Below are 16,876 nucleotides of genomic sequence, written 5' to 3' on the forward strand. Positions count from 1 at the left end.
ATAATATGACCATCCACAGTAGGAGACATGCGTTTATAAGTAAGTCCATCGCCAATAGTCCCCTTGAGATAACGTAAGATACGCTTGACAGCTTCCATATGAGTGTCTGTGGGAGCATGCATAAACTGGGAAACTTGATTGACAGCATATACAATGTCGGGCCGAGTGAATGTCAAATATTGAAGTTTCCCAACAATACTGCGGTAAAGGGTTGGAACAGGATATGCAGGACTGCCATCTGAAACGTTCAACTTTGCATGCAAAACGCTGGGCGTGTTAATGGGCTTACAATCAGACATACCAGAGGATGTGAGAATATCAAGGGCATACTTGTGTTGAGAAAGAGTGAGGGAATCCTCAGTCCTGTCTAATTCAACACCCAAAAAATATCTGAGGTCCCCGAGATCTTTCATTTTGAAATGTTGTTCTAACACTTCTTTGATTTGGACGATATGAGAGGGAGTATTTCCCGTGAGAACAATGTCATCCACATATATCAATAACCAAGTAGTGATCCCTCCTTTGTGATAGATAAAAAGAGAATGATCAAGAGCACTCTTCTGAAAACCAGCTTCTTGAATGTGAAGGGAGAACCTTTCAAACCATGAACGAGAAGCCTGTTTTAACCCATATAATGACTTGTGCAACTTGCATACCCATAGATTAGAATCATTAGTAGCATATCCTGGTGGCTGTTCCATGTAGACGTCCTCTTTGAGGAAACCATGAAGAAAAACATTTTTGACATCAAGTTGATGTAATGACCATCCAAAAGTAACAGCAAGAGAGAGAATAACTCGAATGGTACTCATCTTAACAACAGGGCTGAAGGTCTCATCATAATCTTCCCCATGTTGAGTGAAACCTCTAGCCACAAGTCGAGCTTTATACCTATCAATACTGCCATCTGGTTTATATTTGATTTTATAAACCCATTTAGACCCAACAACATTCTTATCCCTTGGCCGTGGAACGACTTCCCATGTTTGACATTCATTCAAGGCTTCCATTTCTTCATTCATGGCTTCAATCCAACGGGAATTTTGAGAGGCCTGAGAATAACACTTTGGTTCAGTCTGTTTATGCAAACTGGACATAAAAAGCTGAAAGTCCAAAGTGAAAGTGTTATAGCTTATCCATCTATCCACGGGATGTCTCGCTCGAGTGGACCTTCGTGGATGAGAAGGAACAATGACAGAATCAGTAGTAGAGGCAGGAGTGCGACGAGAATAAACCAAGCCAGAAAATCTGTCTAAAGGAGGATCAGCCATCTGAGTATCAGACATGTCTGCTTCAATGTGAGTACTATCCATCTGGGCATCAGACATTTCTGCTTCAATGTGAGTACTGTCAGAAGGGGCTGGAAAAGTGGTCGGTTGAATCCCATCGCCTAAGATATTAGCACATAACCATGGATCATATAGTCTGGACGCTGAATCATGAATAGCCTTGGAAGAAGTGTGAAACTGCAATCTGAGTTCATCAAAAACAACATGTCTTGAAATATGTATACGGCCTGTTAGGGGATTATAGCACCTATAGCCTCGATAATGGTCTGCATAGCCCACAAACTGACACATTATAGCCCGAGCCTGAAGTTTGTTCCGGAGGCTGGAATCAACATGAACATAGCAAATGCATCCAAAAACCCGAAGCTCATCATACTTAGGATGCTCATGATTCAAAAGAAAGAAAGGAGATTTCCCTGCGAGAAGAGCTAAAGGCAATCGATTTATAACATAAACGGCCGTGTGAAATGCCTCAGTCCATAGAGTCATAGGGAGATCAGTGTCATGGAGCATGCTTAAGGCAGTCTCTACAATGTGTCGGTGCTTGCGTTCTGCAATGCCATTTTGCTGTGGTGTGTGTGGACAAGATATCTGTCTAGTGATGCCATGATTTAGCAAGTATTCAGTAAATTCAGATGATAAATATTCACCACCACCATCACATTGAAAATGCACTATGTTGGATGAAAATTTATTTTGGATGAGGGCATGAAATTGGCTAAACAAACGGAACACTTCAGATTTGTGTTTTATGAATTGTATCCATGTATAGCGAGAAAAAGAATCAACAAAAATGACATAGTATCTACTGCCGGAAGGAGATGAGACAGGAGCTGGTCCCCAAACATCAGAGTAAATCGTTTCAAACAATTTAGAAGCTCTTTTATTGATGGAATTAAAAGGAAGGGCATGACTCTTACAAAGTTGACAGCTTGAGCACATGCCTGACTCACTAACAGGTCTCAGACTGGATTTGTGCAACAATCCATTATTAACAAGGCTAGAAATAAAAGAATGACTACAATGGCCTAATCGATTATGCCAAATGGACGGCATATCAGTTTGAGTCAAATTGACTTCATTCAGACTGATAGGAAAAGAAACAGATGAACTGGACTTGGACACTGGAGGAGCTTCTTTGAGGACGTACATGTTGCCTTCACGAATTCCTTCAGCGAATATCGTCTTGGTGAGAGGATCCTTGACAAAAACAGAGGAAGGAGTGAATTCAACTGATGTGGAAGAGTCATCAATGAGTTTAGAAACTGAAATAATGTTTTTCTTGACATTAGGGACGACTAAAACATTGTGTAAAGGAAGAGAAGTATGCGGCAAAGAAACATATGCATTACCAATGTGAGTAATTTTGTGGTGAGTGCCATCACCTGTAACTACAGAACCTTTTGCTAAATATGGAGATGCACTAGAGAGTTTACCTGCATCATCAGTCACATGGGCGGCAGCACCAGAATCCACATACCAGACACCATCATCATTTTGCTTGAGATTCAGATTAGAAATAGCTGTCATTAAGAGTTGTTGTGCATCGGGCGTGAATGAGGAGGAAGACGCTCTAGAAATGATAGAGGGGGTTGGCCTGTGATCACGTCGACCTCCCTTAGCTTTGTTCTGAGGATTGTGCCAACATTCAGATTTAACATGTCCTCTCTTGTTACAATAGAAACATGTAGGGATACGCTTTGGCATGTTAACAAGAGTGCTGCCCTGAGGAGTAGGAAGAATACCCTTTCCTTGTCCGGATGTATGAGCCCAAGTATGTGCACGCTGTCCTGACACACCATGTGTAGAAGTAACTAAAATACTGGGCGAAGTAGAAATGGAAGCATCATGCCTGTGAACTCTACTAGCCTCATGCTGGATCAATTTTGCCTTTAAGTCTTCAAAAGAGGGTAAGACAGGGAGAACCTCCAGAGCAGTGCAAAATATATCAAACTCTGACCCTAGACCACTAAGAGCCTGCTGAACTTTATCCTTGTCTGAAATAGGATGGCCAATAACAGCAAGTTGATCGCTTACATTTTTAATCTCATAGAGATACTCAAGTACAGATCTGGAGCCTCTATTTATGCTTTGAAATTGACGCTTCAATTGAAGATATCTAGCTTCTGAAACTTGAGAGTATGTATTTGCAAGCGTATTCCATAGTTGAAAAGCTGAGATATCATCATCTATACCTGCAAGCACTTCTTCAGAGAGGGTAGAAGTAATATAAGCAACTAAAGCCTGATCATGTGCCATCCATATGGCATATGCTGGATTAGTGATATTATCTGTAGCAGTCACCGAACTAGTAGCATCCTTTGTTTCACCCAAAATCAATTCAGGCGGGGCTGGAGTAGAGCCATCAATATGACCATATAGACAATGGCTCTTAATGAAAGGGACTATCTGACGTTTCCACGTCAAATAGTTGGAATGGGTTAACTTTTGGGAGATGAGTTGGGAGAGAAAACTCGAAGAGAGGGTGGACATGATTATGCTGATATAATATTTGTGTTTCCAAAGGTACTCGGCTGAAGGATCAGGCACTCGGTTGAAGGATGAGGATCAGGCACTCGGCTGAAGAATGAAGATCAAACTCAGCAGATCGTGGCCGGGTTGACAGGCGTGATGAAGAAGGCAGACGTAACTCAGCAGTTCGTCGATCGTGGCTGGAGAAGACTCGCTCGTGGCTGGGGAAGACTCGATCGTGGCTGAAGAAACAGGCGTCGATCGTGGGTGGCTCTGATACCATGAAAGAATCTGAAAAGGGCTTCAAGATAGTGCGCCTTCAAGCTTTGGAGAATAGCCTTCAATCTGAAAATACAAAATAAAGAGAAGAGAGGAGAGGGGGAGAGGAGGAGGATGCCAAAAATGGAAAGTAGGGCACGTTAAAAGTATCGTGACCCTCTCTTAATAAGATATATATAGGATCTAACACTACTGAACAAAATACATGAAAAATATACAGGATTACAAGTATGCCACCGCCCAAGCATGGGGAAAGCATACGCTCGGATATGGATCCAATATCGGATCCATATCCGATACAAATACAATTCTAACACCCCCAACGGTCACATTTGTGACCGTTGGGGGCTCCAACGACTCTATGGTTGGAGCCCCTTTTAGGTCCTCAAAAAAGAATAAAAAGAATTAAAAAAATAAAAAGTAAAAAATACATTTATTCAAAAAAGAAAAATAATTGTTTTCTAAAACAACTATGTGAAATTACAAAAATACCCCTATTGGGTATTGATGTAATATACAGTATATATATATATATATATATATATATATATATATATATATATATATATATATATATATATATATATATATAATAGGTACATTTTAACACCTTGGACGTCCCCCTACGAAGAACATTGAATGCATTGGGGTGCCCCTCTAGAAGCAACCATGGAAGGCGTGTTAGCCTCCCCCTATGCACACCCCCAAGGTGCCTTAACTCCTCTAAGGAAACTCATGTGGCCCTTGGGGTGCCTTCCTTAATAGGCCTTGGTAAAACCCAAGAAAGCCTTGTGAGTTGGGTCTCTTAAGTGCCTTGGGAGGTGATTTTGCCTAAGTTATAATTTGGTGCTTAGGTTTTGCAAATTAGATTGTATTAGTTCTTGATTATTGTAATATTGCTTTAGTATTTCTTGTTAATTGTGATGGCAATTGTAGAGCTCCTATTGGTCTATAAAAGGGGCTCCTTTTGTGTTGGAAAGTAATCATGAAATAAAATAGTTGTTTGCCTCTCACACTCTCTCTCAGTGGAAGTCGACCCCCTCAAGGGATGTCTCTCTCACCTAACCCTTGGCCCCTAGTCCTTCTCTCTAACGAGCCCCTCTTAGCTCATGCCTCTCTCTCTACCCCTTGCGAGTCCCACCCCCATACTCGTTCACCCTATCTCAGGGCTCTTCCTGTTCGATAAGGTAGTCCAGACCTTGCGTAGGTCTGAATCTACCTAAGTGCAAGGTAACCTCTACCTTATGTTCGTGGACGACATCAAATAATTGGCACCCTCGGCGTTCCAAGCCATCCTCAACATCAACCGTGCATGCCAAACCTTCCCAAATTTGCCAATACTATAGCAGACCCACACCAGCCTCAGACCCAACCCAGCAAGTCGAGTTGATCCACTTGCCTTGCCTTTCCAAACCGTAGAACCCAACCTATTTTCAGAATTGAATTCTGCTGTAACTACAGAATTCTGACCTGAATTCTGACGGTCGTATCTCCATAACCCGACCTCAGTTAAGTCTCATATTTTAACTGTAGACCCCTAGTGTAATGAAGTAAGCGGAAATACAAATATTAAGTCTAGAACACTTGCAAGTCCAACAATGAACTAAAAAAAAGAGAGTACACAAACACTTTAAGTGCACACACACATAAATCCACAAAGGAATAATGCCAAAAGGCAAAAAGAATAATATTATTATGAGAATGAGTGAGAGAACATCAAATGTAAACGGGGAACACCCCTATATATATATACACAAACAAGAGGAGGAGGAGCCATTGGGAGCTCCACACCCTTGGAGTCGTTGGGGCCCCAACGACTCCAAGGTGAGGGCCCCAATGCTCAAAAAGCAAAAAAGAAAAAGATAAAAAAAGGAAAAAGAAAATAAGAAATAAAGAAAAATAAAAAAGAAAAGTTGTTTCTAATAAACAACTTATTATACATTAGAAAAGACCAAAATGCCCCTATCGGGCAATACAAAGAAATTACAATATATATATATATATATATATATATATATATATATATATATATATATATATATATATATATATATATATATATATATATATATATATATAAACACCTAGGTGTCCCCAACCAACCCATTAAATCTTAGCCCCTAACTCAATCCAAGTTAGGAGAACCAGCCTCTGTACCAGAACCGGTCAAACCTGAAAACCAGCCCGGGCAGATTTCTTGTTGTCTGATCCCGAGCTCGTAAATCCCCAACTGAGTTGAGTTTGATCCTGCAGTTTGTTGCAGTGTCTTTCCCCATGTATCTCCTAGCTACCCTCCAAATTTCAGCCATTTTTGTGCAGCCAATTAAGAGAAATCGCATTTTTCCTAAGGTCTGTCAGAACAATTACGCAAATCGATCCGATCCATGTTTGCTGGGAGCAACACCCGTACATGGCAAACCAACTTCCTTGTGTGCATTGTTTGCCTTAGTCAAGTGTTAGGGACTCGTGCCTTGATGGCCATTATGCCAATGACCTTAAGGCTGCAACTACCACAACTGGGTACTATGACATGATAGTTGTTGGAACACAGCGGAAGGAACACATCGGTCCTTGTGTTGTTCCTCAATGGACCATGTCTCAAAAAAATGTGCATTATCGATAATGTGGTTGCAATCGCCAATGCACAACAAAATTGTCAACACAAGACTAAGTACATGGTCTCCCTGGTCTTGCCCTATCCTGAATTTTTCTCATGGGCAAGCGCACATCATAACTTGAGCTTGAAATCTCAATGAAAGCACCCTCAACGAGAAAATGCAGCTCATAGTATTTGGATAAAACACAATAATTGTTTTTTGTTCGGGTGGAGGCCAACATACAATCCACCATCGACAAAGTGAGCTTTCTCTTCTAGAGGCTCACGGTTGCATACGACTCACATGTTGGAAGGATGTGCGGGTGTTGTGTGGTGCTAAAGGCTGGAAGACAGCCTGCCCAACGAAGGGGTGTTTCTACCTTCGTGTTTAATTCTCTCCTTTGAAAGCTACTTCTCGAAAATTTACCTAAGGGACTAGGCAATTCTCAAGGGAGAGGGGATGATACAGTCCCAATTTCTTTGGAGCTAGTTCCTGATCCAAAAAAAGCGGACTCAGTCTTGGGAGATATAGATCCTAACCCAATGCTCCAATTAATGGATGATGATCCAATAGTTGTTGCTCTGGATCCAAGATCCAAACTCAATCCAGCTCCTAAGGACTGAATGAAGCAAACGGATTCCAAGCCGATCCAGATGCGTTACCCAAGCTTCAACGTATGTAGCCACCTCAGCCATCGTGGGGCCCATGACACATCAGCCATGCCATCTCAGCCTGGTCGCTATCTCACTTTTGAAGCCACCTCAGCATGGGACCCATCCTTGTATGCCCCCCTATGAAGAGCATTGAATGCATTGGGGCACCCCTCTAGAAGCAACCATGAAAGGCATGTTAGCCTCCCCCTTATGCACACCCCCTAAGGTGCCTTAACTCCTCCAAGGAAACTAGTGTGCCCTTGGGGTGCCTTTCTTAATAGGCCTAGGTAAAACCCAAGAAGGCCTTGTGAGTTGGCCTCTTAAGTGCCTTGGGAGGTGATTTTGCCCAAGTTAGAATTTGGTGCTTAGGTTTTGCAAATTAGATTTTATTAGTTCTTGATTATTGTAATGTTGCTTCAATATTTCTTGTTAATTGTGATGACAATTATAGAGCCCCCCTTGGTCTATAAAAGGGGCTCGCTTTGTGTTGGAAAGAAATCATGAAATAAAATAGTTGTTTGCTTCTCACTCTCTCTTTGTGAAAGTCGACCCCCTCAAGGGACATCTCTCTCACCTACCCCTTGGCCCCTAGGCCTTCTCTCTAACGAGTCCCTCTTAGCTCGTGCCTCTCTCTACCCCTTGCGAGTCCCACCCCCCAGACTCGTTCACCCTGTCTCAGGGCTCTTCCTGTTCGATAAGGTGGTCCAGACCTTGGGTAGGTCTCAATCTACCCAATTGCAAAGTAGCCTCTACCTTGTGTTTGTGGACAACATCAAATAATTGGCACCCTCTGCATTCCTAGCCTTCCTATGTCAGACCTTCCCAATTTTGCCAATACTATAGCAGACCCTCACCAGCCTCAGACCCAGTCCAGCAAGTCGAGCTGACCCACTTGCCTTACCAAACTGTAGAACTCAACCTATGTTCAGAATTGAATTCTGCTGTAACTGCAGAATTCTGACCTGACTTCTGATGGCCGTATCTCCTTAACCCGACCTCAGTTAAGTCTCATATTTTAACTGTAGGTGCGCCTAGGTGTCCCCAACCAACCCACCAAATCTTAGCCCCTAACTCAATCCCATTTTGGAGAACCAGCCTCCGTCCAGAACCGGTCAAACCTGAAAACCAGTCCCATGCAGATTTCCTGTTGTCTGATCCCGAGCTCGTAAATCCCCAACCGAGTGGAGTTTGATCCTGCTGTTTGTTGCAGTGTCTTTTCCCATGTGTCCCATTGCTACCCTCCAAATTTCAGTTATTTCTGTTCAGCCAATTAGGAGAAATCACGTTTTTCCTAAAGTCTGTCAGAAATTACGGAACCTGTTTTTGACCTAGACCTTGTTTTGACTTAACCGACCTAACCCGAGCCTAGGTTCTAACCCAGTTTCACTCCGAGCCCACTTGGAACGCATCAAAATCAATGGGGTTGGGTCAAGGAAAACCATGATCACCATTGCTTTTTAACATTGTTAGTGAAGTGTGTAACCATCACATGAAGAAGGCAGTGATTTTGGTTTGTTAGAGGGTCTTGATTTATCTTGTATCCCTCTGCTGATGCATCTGCACTTTCCAATGATCTGTTAATTTTTGGAGAGCTTATGTTGACTAGATGTGGTGAATTTGGTTGCTGTCAAACATCTATTTTGGACACTTTTCTCAAGGAGTGAGAAATTTTGAGTATTGGTTCTCCATTTTAGTGAGGACAATGAGCAGGCTGCTACACCACTGCCTCCCTATGAAGTACTTGGGACTTGCACTTCATAAAGGGGCCTCCAATGTGGTGGTCACATACTCTTAACCAAGTGTCTTGACTATTGTCCCTTCAAATTTAAGTATCTAAAAGAATAAAAATGATGATGACTGCTTCACTTTGGTAGGGTAAGGAATGTGATAAAGGTTTGCACAGGGTCTCAACTACTCATGGTATCTAATTACTTGGAAACCTTGGAATCAAGTGGCAAGATGCAATAAGTGCAGCTCTAATAGTGAAGGTAGTGATATGAAGAAAAGGTTGTGGTTGGCTTTACCTAATCAAGTATGATATTATTGAATGCTGAACAAATGGAAAATATGTAGCAGATGAAGGATGATATTAGGCATTTAGAAGGGCCAGCTTAAAGTACTTGAGGACTTTAAAGAAGGAATCTAAATTCAGCTGGGTAGTTAAAGGAACATCAAGTTCTGGGAGAGCCCTTTCTTGTTTACCTCTTCTGAAGCTTGAATAGCTGCAAACTATTAAAAAGGGGTTGTTTGCACATGAAATTTGAGGTGCATCCTTTTGGAGGTGAAAATGGATGAATGTGATACCTCTCAGGTTGGACTATAGTAGCCTAAACTTGTAAACCTGTTCCAAGCTCCTTTTTTTTTAAAAAAAAACCTGTAAAGTGTGGACTAACTGATGTTCAAATTTCTTTCAGGTAAGGAAGCTAGAAACCTACTTACTAGATCTATGGCACAAGAAAGGGTTGAGGCCAAAAGACCACATTCTTCTGCTGGACAAGAATCATTATGTGAAGAATTGAACGAGATACAGCACTTGAATTCTAGTATAGTATCCAGTCATGGCTTTGATGTGCTTTGGTCTTTCCTCTTGAATCTTGCTAGATGTCTCCCAATTTAGTTTTGTTCATCTGCGCAGCTGCTTTCTCATGCACACAAAAGATTGACCCTTTAGGCATTCCAAATCTTGGGCCTGTAATATTCCTTTCATTTGGTACATACCATAGTTGATGTATGGAGGGAGATGCTTGCAACTTCCAAAACAAGCCCATGCAGAAGCAAGGAACTTGACATTGCATCCAAATGTAGAATTACTGTTTTTCTCCAAGTTTGGCAAATTTCTAATTTCTGGTCATGTATTTCTTTTAATCAAAAGCAGCCATGTTTGGCACTGAAACCTTGAAGTTTTGTTTCACGAGTTAATGTTCATAAATGATTATTTTGTAAAATTTCAGTGAAATGCCATAGTTCCTTTATGGCTTGAGTACTTGAACAATTTATTAGTATTGGCTGTAGCCATTTTTGTTTCATGTATGAAAGCTCGGAAATGGTTATTTGTAAAATTTCTCAGTGAAATGCCATAGTTCCTTTACGGCTTGAGTACTTGAACAATTTATTAGTGTTGGCAGAAGCCATTTTTTAAATATCAAGGACAATTCGTTAATCTCGTTTTGCTGTGAGTCCATTGTGGTACTGAACCACCATAACCAGGGTGGTACTCCCTTAATTTACATATCTCTAAGAACCGAGAGCAAAACCATCTTTGGATCATGTTTATCATGTCCTATTTATTATTTTCATGTGCTAAAGTTGACTCCAACAAGTTTTGGGCCATTTTTAAACCATTATTAATGAATTTTGAGCAGTCTATTATTTACCATCTTAAGAATAAAATCTTATAAGAGTAAATAAACCATGTTAGACACATCTGTCGGTTAAATTTAGCAGTTGGTGGTTAGATTCATGCAAGCAGTAGTTCGTACCACCATATAATAATGGGGGTTCCAAACCTATATATAATTTTTAAGTAAAAATTTCAATTCCTAAGATCAAGGAAATCTCAATGAGCATAATGTTTTGCAAGTTTCCAAAGAAAAAAAATGTGAACATATGATGAAACAAGCTAGAAATGCTATACTCGAGCTCTCTTTCAATTAGAGATTTTATGTAAGGATGCTAAACAAGACGATTTTTATTAGCCAAATTCAGCATCAAATGAAAATTCTGAGAATTCAAGGTTGGTTTCATGAAGGCTGAATTCGTGAGATGCTTAATGGAAACCCGCATTTTTTTTGTGTTGGGTCATATGGAAATTGTTTTGGCTAGTGTATTAGGAAGATTTCATTTTCACGATTCAATTTCTGATTCCATTGAAAGTAAGAAAATCGATTCAATTTCTCATTCTATTTTAACGATGCCCTAATAAGTGATATCTTCCAAAATGAAGACATTAGAGCTGAAAAAAAGAACCCTCAAATCCTTCTCAATGCCCCAAATCTCTACAAAAGGGTTGCAAATGGGTCGGATTCAGGATGGAGATTTTTGGCTGTCCTGAATCCGATCTGACTCCCAATGTATTTCCTGATCCAAAATTCAAACTGTTTGCATCCCTATTCAGCAACACAATGCCCCCCAAACCGAGAGAGAGAGAGAGAGAGAGAGAGAGAGAGAGAGAGAGAGAGAGAGAGAGAGAGAGAGAGTAGAAACTTTCCATTTAGGACCTCAGGCAGATGGTTACATCAAATGACTGAAAAAAACAAAATATCATTAAAAATTAAAAAGAGAAGAAACTTTCCAATTAGGACCTCAGTCCAGGAGATGGCTACATCAAATGACAGAAAAAACACCAAAATATCATTAAAAATAAAAAAAAGGCCACCTTCCAAAAGTTGGATTGGCATGTGAAACAGGACTTTGGTAATTCCAGACATACTGTCATTATGAGAAACCTTAGTGATGATAATCTAAGTCACACGGATATTCCATTGTGCCCCCCTTATTGTGTCCTCTTATATACTAGTCATTGAAAACTTCACAAAAATTGCTGCATCACCGCAGCCGTATCCATGTGACAGATTATAATACCAGAAACTCAAAAGAATGAAAACTTGCAATGATAAATAAAATTGGCATAGTAGTTATACAGACACTTAATAGCAAGTATAAAGCTGAAGTTTGCTCTCGCTTATGCAACCAAGTAAGCCAGGGCCAGTGGACTACACATACTTTACATAAAGTATAGGATGCTGGTGTGGTCTAAGAAACGAAACGAAATTTAAGTGTTGCAGGTCCCATACACCCAAACATCTTGTTTTGTCCCCGTATGTGAATAATGATCTGTTATTAGCCAAACCTATGATTGCAGACTTTGGCAAACGGACTGCACTAACATTGCCAGTGAAGGTCTTATCTGCTGCATAAACACCATCTTTGTTATTCCTGATTAGAAAATGACGGCCCGGTTTTACAGGTCCAGCAACTGAGGTTAAAGGTGAAGGTTGTGCTCAAATTCTCATCTGTTGTCGATACTTTAGGCCGGAAGGAAGCTACAATATTATCAGTCAAGCTACAATAAACAAGCGATATATATACATCTTGATTCTCCAACCCAGGGACAATGCCAGACCTGCACCAATAGTTTTTTCAAATAATATTTCATCAAAACCACCTATTGACGAAACTGGATAAGGCCTAAAATGTGCATAAGACAAGCATTATACACTTTATCAAGGAAACCTTGCAGAATAAGCTAAAAACAAATTAAATAACAAAAGGTGAAACCACCAAGATTAGCACCTGCACCAATGTGCATTAGGAAGAAAATCTCACCAATTTGAAACCAATGTTTGGTCTGAAAGGAGGAAACCATGATATTGCTTGGACTAGGACTTTAAGAAATGGGCATTGCCCAACTAAAACCAATAAGGCTGTGTTTGGGAGCTGGTGTTGGAGAGGAGATGAGAGGGGTGATAGGAGTGGAGATGAAAATTGGAGATGAGGCTGGAGTTGTCAACAACATCCTTGTGAGGATGTAGTTGAAAATGACCCATCTCTACTCTCAACACCAGTCTCATCTCCCAAAACGGGTTTCCCGAACACCTGTGGGGGTAGGTGGTATTTGTCAAAATTACTAATTTGTAATTTGGAAGAGGTGTTTTAGATTTCCAAAGAGAGACCTTGCTTGATGAAGGGATGCAACTTTATGTCTCTTTGACATTTACCAAAAGAGATTAGGTTTCTTTTGACAAGGTGTAACCTTTTGAAAGAACATGATACGTTTCTTTTGGGCTCTATATAAAGCCCTCATCCTTCTTGTGTTGTGTTTGCAATCTCATCTCATTTGCTTAATAAAATATTATTTATTTTTTGAGTGCATTTGTGTGTAAGTGAGAAAAACTTTTAAGTTTCTCTTCTTCTCAACCTTATTTTTTGTGGCCATAGCCATATTTCGCTGCATCAATTAGGGTATTCAAAACCCAATAAGTGGTATCAAAGCCAGGGAGACTATACTTACATCAAAATCATGACATGGAATTTGAACAACTCTGTTGCCAATCTCTCTCAACTTCAAGTGCCCGTGTTTGATGGTGAAGGCTATACTTTTTGGAGTCTTAAAATGAAGACTCTATTCGCCTCACAAGAGCTTTGGGCGATTGTTCATGGCGGTTACGAAAAACCAATTGATGATGCAATTCTTGCATCATGGACCGCTCCAAAACAAAAAGAATTTAAGGATAACAAGAAGAAGGATGCAAAAGCACTTCTATATATCCAACTTGGCGTAAGCAATGCTATCTTTCCCCCGAATCATGAATACAACTCCGTCCAAAGAAGCCTGAGATATTTTAAAGAATGAATTCCAAGGCACGAAGAAGATTATCTCCATCAAGCTTCAAGCATTGTGGAGAGATTTTGATACATTGTCTATGAAAGACAATGAATCCATTCAAAAGTTTTTTACCAGAGTTGTTGGGATTATCAATCAAATAAGGAGCTATGGCGATAAAATTAAGAGAAAAAAATAGTTGATTTTTTTTTAAGAACTTTGCCACCGAAGTACGATTATGTCGTAGCAGCCATAGAAGAGTCAAAAGATCTATCAACTCTATCATTACAAGAATTGATGGGATCCCTCGAGGCACATGAGAAGCGGATTGCAAAGACCAAATCTCAAGTAATTAAGCATGCACTCCAAACAAAGGTCAATATAGATTAAGAAAAAGAAGGCTTCAAAAGAAGACCTCATTTTTCAAAAGGAAGAAATAAAAAGTTCCTCAAAGCTCGCAACAAAGGAAAAAATTATTCTAATCAACTAAGCAGTTTAAGAAATAAAAAAAAATACTACCATGTCTGCAAAAAATCTGGGCATGAGTCTAAAGAATGTTGATTCAAATGTACAAGGTGCCGAATACCAAATCACTCTCAGAAGGACCGTTGGTTTTAAGAAAATCATGAAGCCAATTTCTCAAAAAATGAAGATGAGAAAGATCAAATTGTCTTCGCTTGCATGAACATTAAGCAAGAACCAAGTAATATATGGTATGCAGATAGTAGTTGTAGCAATCACATGACTGAAAATAAAAAGTGTTTTGTCAAACTTGATGAAACTATCACCTCCAAAGTAAGAACGGGAGATGGAAAATCTCAAAATGTTGAAGGCAAAGGAGTCATAGCAGTTAAAACTAAATCAGGTCAGACCAAACTCGTTCATGATGTTTATTATGTATCTAGTTTAGTATAGAACTTGTTAAGTGTTGGTCAACTGTTGAAAAAGGGGTACTTAGTAAACTTCAATAATGACCAATGTATTATTGTTGACAAAAATAGCTAGCAAACAATAGCCTAAGTGAAGATGGCTATAAATAAGGTATTTTCCTTGACTATGAGTTCATGCGAAGGACAAATACTAAAGGTTGAAAGTTTAGATGTATCAAATCTTTGGCATTTAAGATTTAGACATTTAAATTATCAAAGTTTGAAATTATTGAAGCAAAAAAGTATGGTGATTGGGTTTCCTTATATCGACGAAGAAAATAAAATATGTGAAGGTTGTATATATGGAAAATTCTATAGACTTCCTTTCCGAAATTCATCTTGAAAGGTGAAGCGTCCTCTTGAATTGGTTCATGCAGACATTTGTGGACCGATGCAGACATAATCACACAATGAAAGAAAATAATTTTTACTCTTCGTTGACAACTTCAGCAGAATGATGTGGATAACAAAAGTCAGAAGCATTCTCCATTTTCAAAGAATTTAAATCCTATGCAGAAAAGGAGAGCAAGTTCAAATTGAAAAGATTAAGGACTGACCGCGGAGGAGAATTTACATCCAATGAATTTTGGAGCTATTATAAAATTCAAGGCATCAAAAGGCAACTAAGTGCATAAAAAATGCCCCAACAAAATGGTGTCATAGAGAGACAAAACTGCACTATTGTTAAAATGGCAAGGAGCAGGTTAAAAGAAAAGAATCTTCCAAACAGTTTTTGGGCCGAAGCCGTGAACACAACAATGTATATTTTGAATAGTGCTCCCACCAAGTCTATTTACAACAAAACTCTGTATGAGGCATGGTACAAGCACAAACCAAAAGTAAGTCATTTTAAAGTTTTTGGTTGTGTTGCTTATTGCAAAATTCTTTCTCAAAATAGAGAAAAATTTGATGAGAAGAGAGAAAAGTTTATATTTGTTGGTTATAGTAATACTTAAAAAGCCTATCGCCTCATTAACCCAAATATAAAGGAGTTGGATATCTCAGAAGATGTAATTTTTGATGAAAAAAGTGAATGGGACTGGGAAACACGCTAAGTAGAAGCACCTCAAAGAGAGACAAATTTGACCATGCCAGACACTTCTACAGGCAAAGAACATATGGATTCAATGGACTCAAGTGATTCAGAATCAAATACTCCTCATAGAAAGGTTAGATCTCTTGCAGATATATATGCTTCTTGTCATATGACATTATTTTCATTTGAGCCTCAAAATTATGAAAAAGCCATCAAAGATGATATTTGAAAAACTGCCATGAATGAAGAAATTTTTACAATTGAGAAAAATCATACATGGGAATTGGTAGATAGGCCAAAAGGAAAAGATATAGTTAGTCTAAAATGGTTTTTTAAAACCAAATTCAATAAAGATTGCTCAATTGAAAAGCACAAAGCCTGACTTGTAGCAAAAGGCTATTCCAAAAAATTTGGAGTAGACTTTAATGAAACTTTTGCTCCAGTTGTGAGAATGGAGACAATTCAAGTTGTGCTAGCCATCTCTGCCGAGTTGAAAGTTCCGATATATCAATTGGATGTAAAATCTGCCTTTCTTAATGGGAAACTCAAAGAAGAGGTATATGTTGAGCAACCTCTTGGCTTTGAGAAGGAAGGACATGAAGAAAAAGTTTATAGGTTAAAGAAAGCTTTATATGGCTTAAAGCAAGCACCGCAAACTTGAAATATGAAAATAGACCAATATTTTCAAAGGAAAGAATTTCAAAGAAGCCCAAGCGAACCATCTTTGTATATAAAGAGAGATGGAGAAGATTTTCTAGTTGTTTGCTTATATGTTGATGATTTGATCTATGTTGGATCAAATACAAAAATGGTCATCAAGTTTGAAGAGGACATGATGAAGAAATATGAGATGACAAATTTAGGAATAATGAAATATTTCCTTGAAATACAGGTCAAGCAGAAGAAAGGAAAAAATTTTATTTCTCAAGAAAAATATCTTGAAGAGTTGCTGAAAAAATTTAACATGTTGAATTGTAAGTCAATGAGCACTCCAATGAGTGTCAATGAGAAGCTGACAAAAAATGATGGTGCTAAAAAGGTGGATGCTTCTATGTATAAAAGCTTGGTCGGATCATTGATTTATCTTACTAATACAAGACCCAACATAGTAAATGTCGTTAGTCTTGTATTTAGGTTTATGAGTGAACCAAGCAAACTCCATCCTGCAGCAGCCAAAAGAATTTTGAAATATTTGCAAGGTACAAAAAATTTTGGAATCAAATATGTTGCTGAAAACAACATTCAACTTGTGGGCTATACGGATAGTGATTGGGTAGGGTCAGTTGATGATAAAAAAAG

At 39.2% G+C, this 16,876-nt stretch overlaps 1 protein-coding gene across 1 annotated transcript in view; it reads left to right on the forward strand.

Annotated features, from left to right (window-relative positions):
* Positions 1-10,316, forward strand: part of LOC149822776 (phosphatidylglycerophosphate phosphatase 1, chloroplastic/mitochondrial-like) — a 31,676-nt gene extending 21,360 nt beyond the window's left edge. The window contains exon 5 of the mRNA XM_089981254.1: positions 9,705-10,316. Coding sequence (XP_089837380.1) covers positions 9,705-9,809 — 105 coding nt within the window. The 3' untranslated portion in view covers positions 9,810-10,316. The remainder of the gene's footprint in view (positions 1-9,704) is intronic.
* Positions 10,317-16,876: the final 6,560 nt, after the last annotated feature.

The sequence above is a fragment of the Nuphar pumila genome, chromosome 11, assembly GCF_984573655.1.
Source record: "Nuphar pumila chromosome 11, dmNupPumi1.hap1.1, whole genome shotgun sequence".
Taxonomy (NCBI): domain Eukaryota; kingdom Viridiplantae; phylum Streptophyta; class Magnoliopsida; order Nymphaeales; family Nymphaeaceae; genus Nuphar; species Nuphar pumila.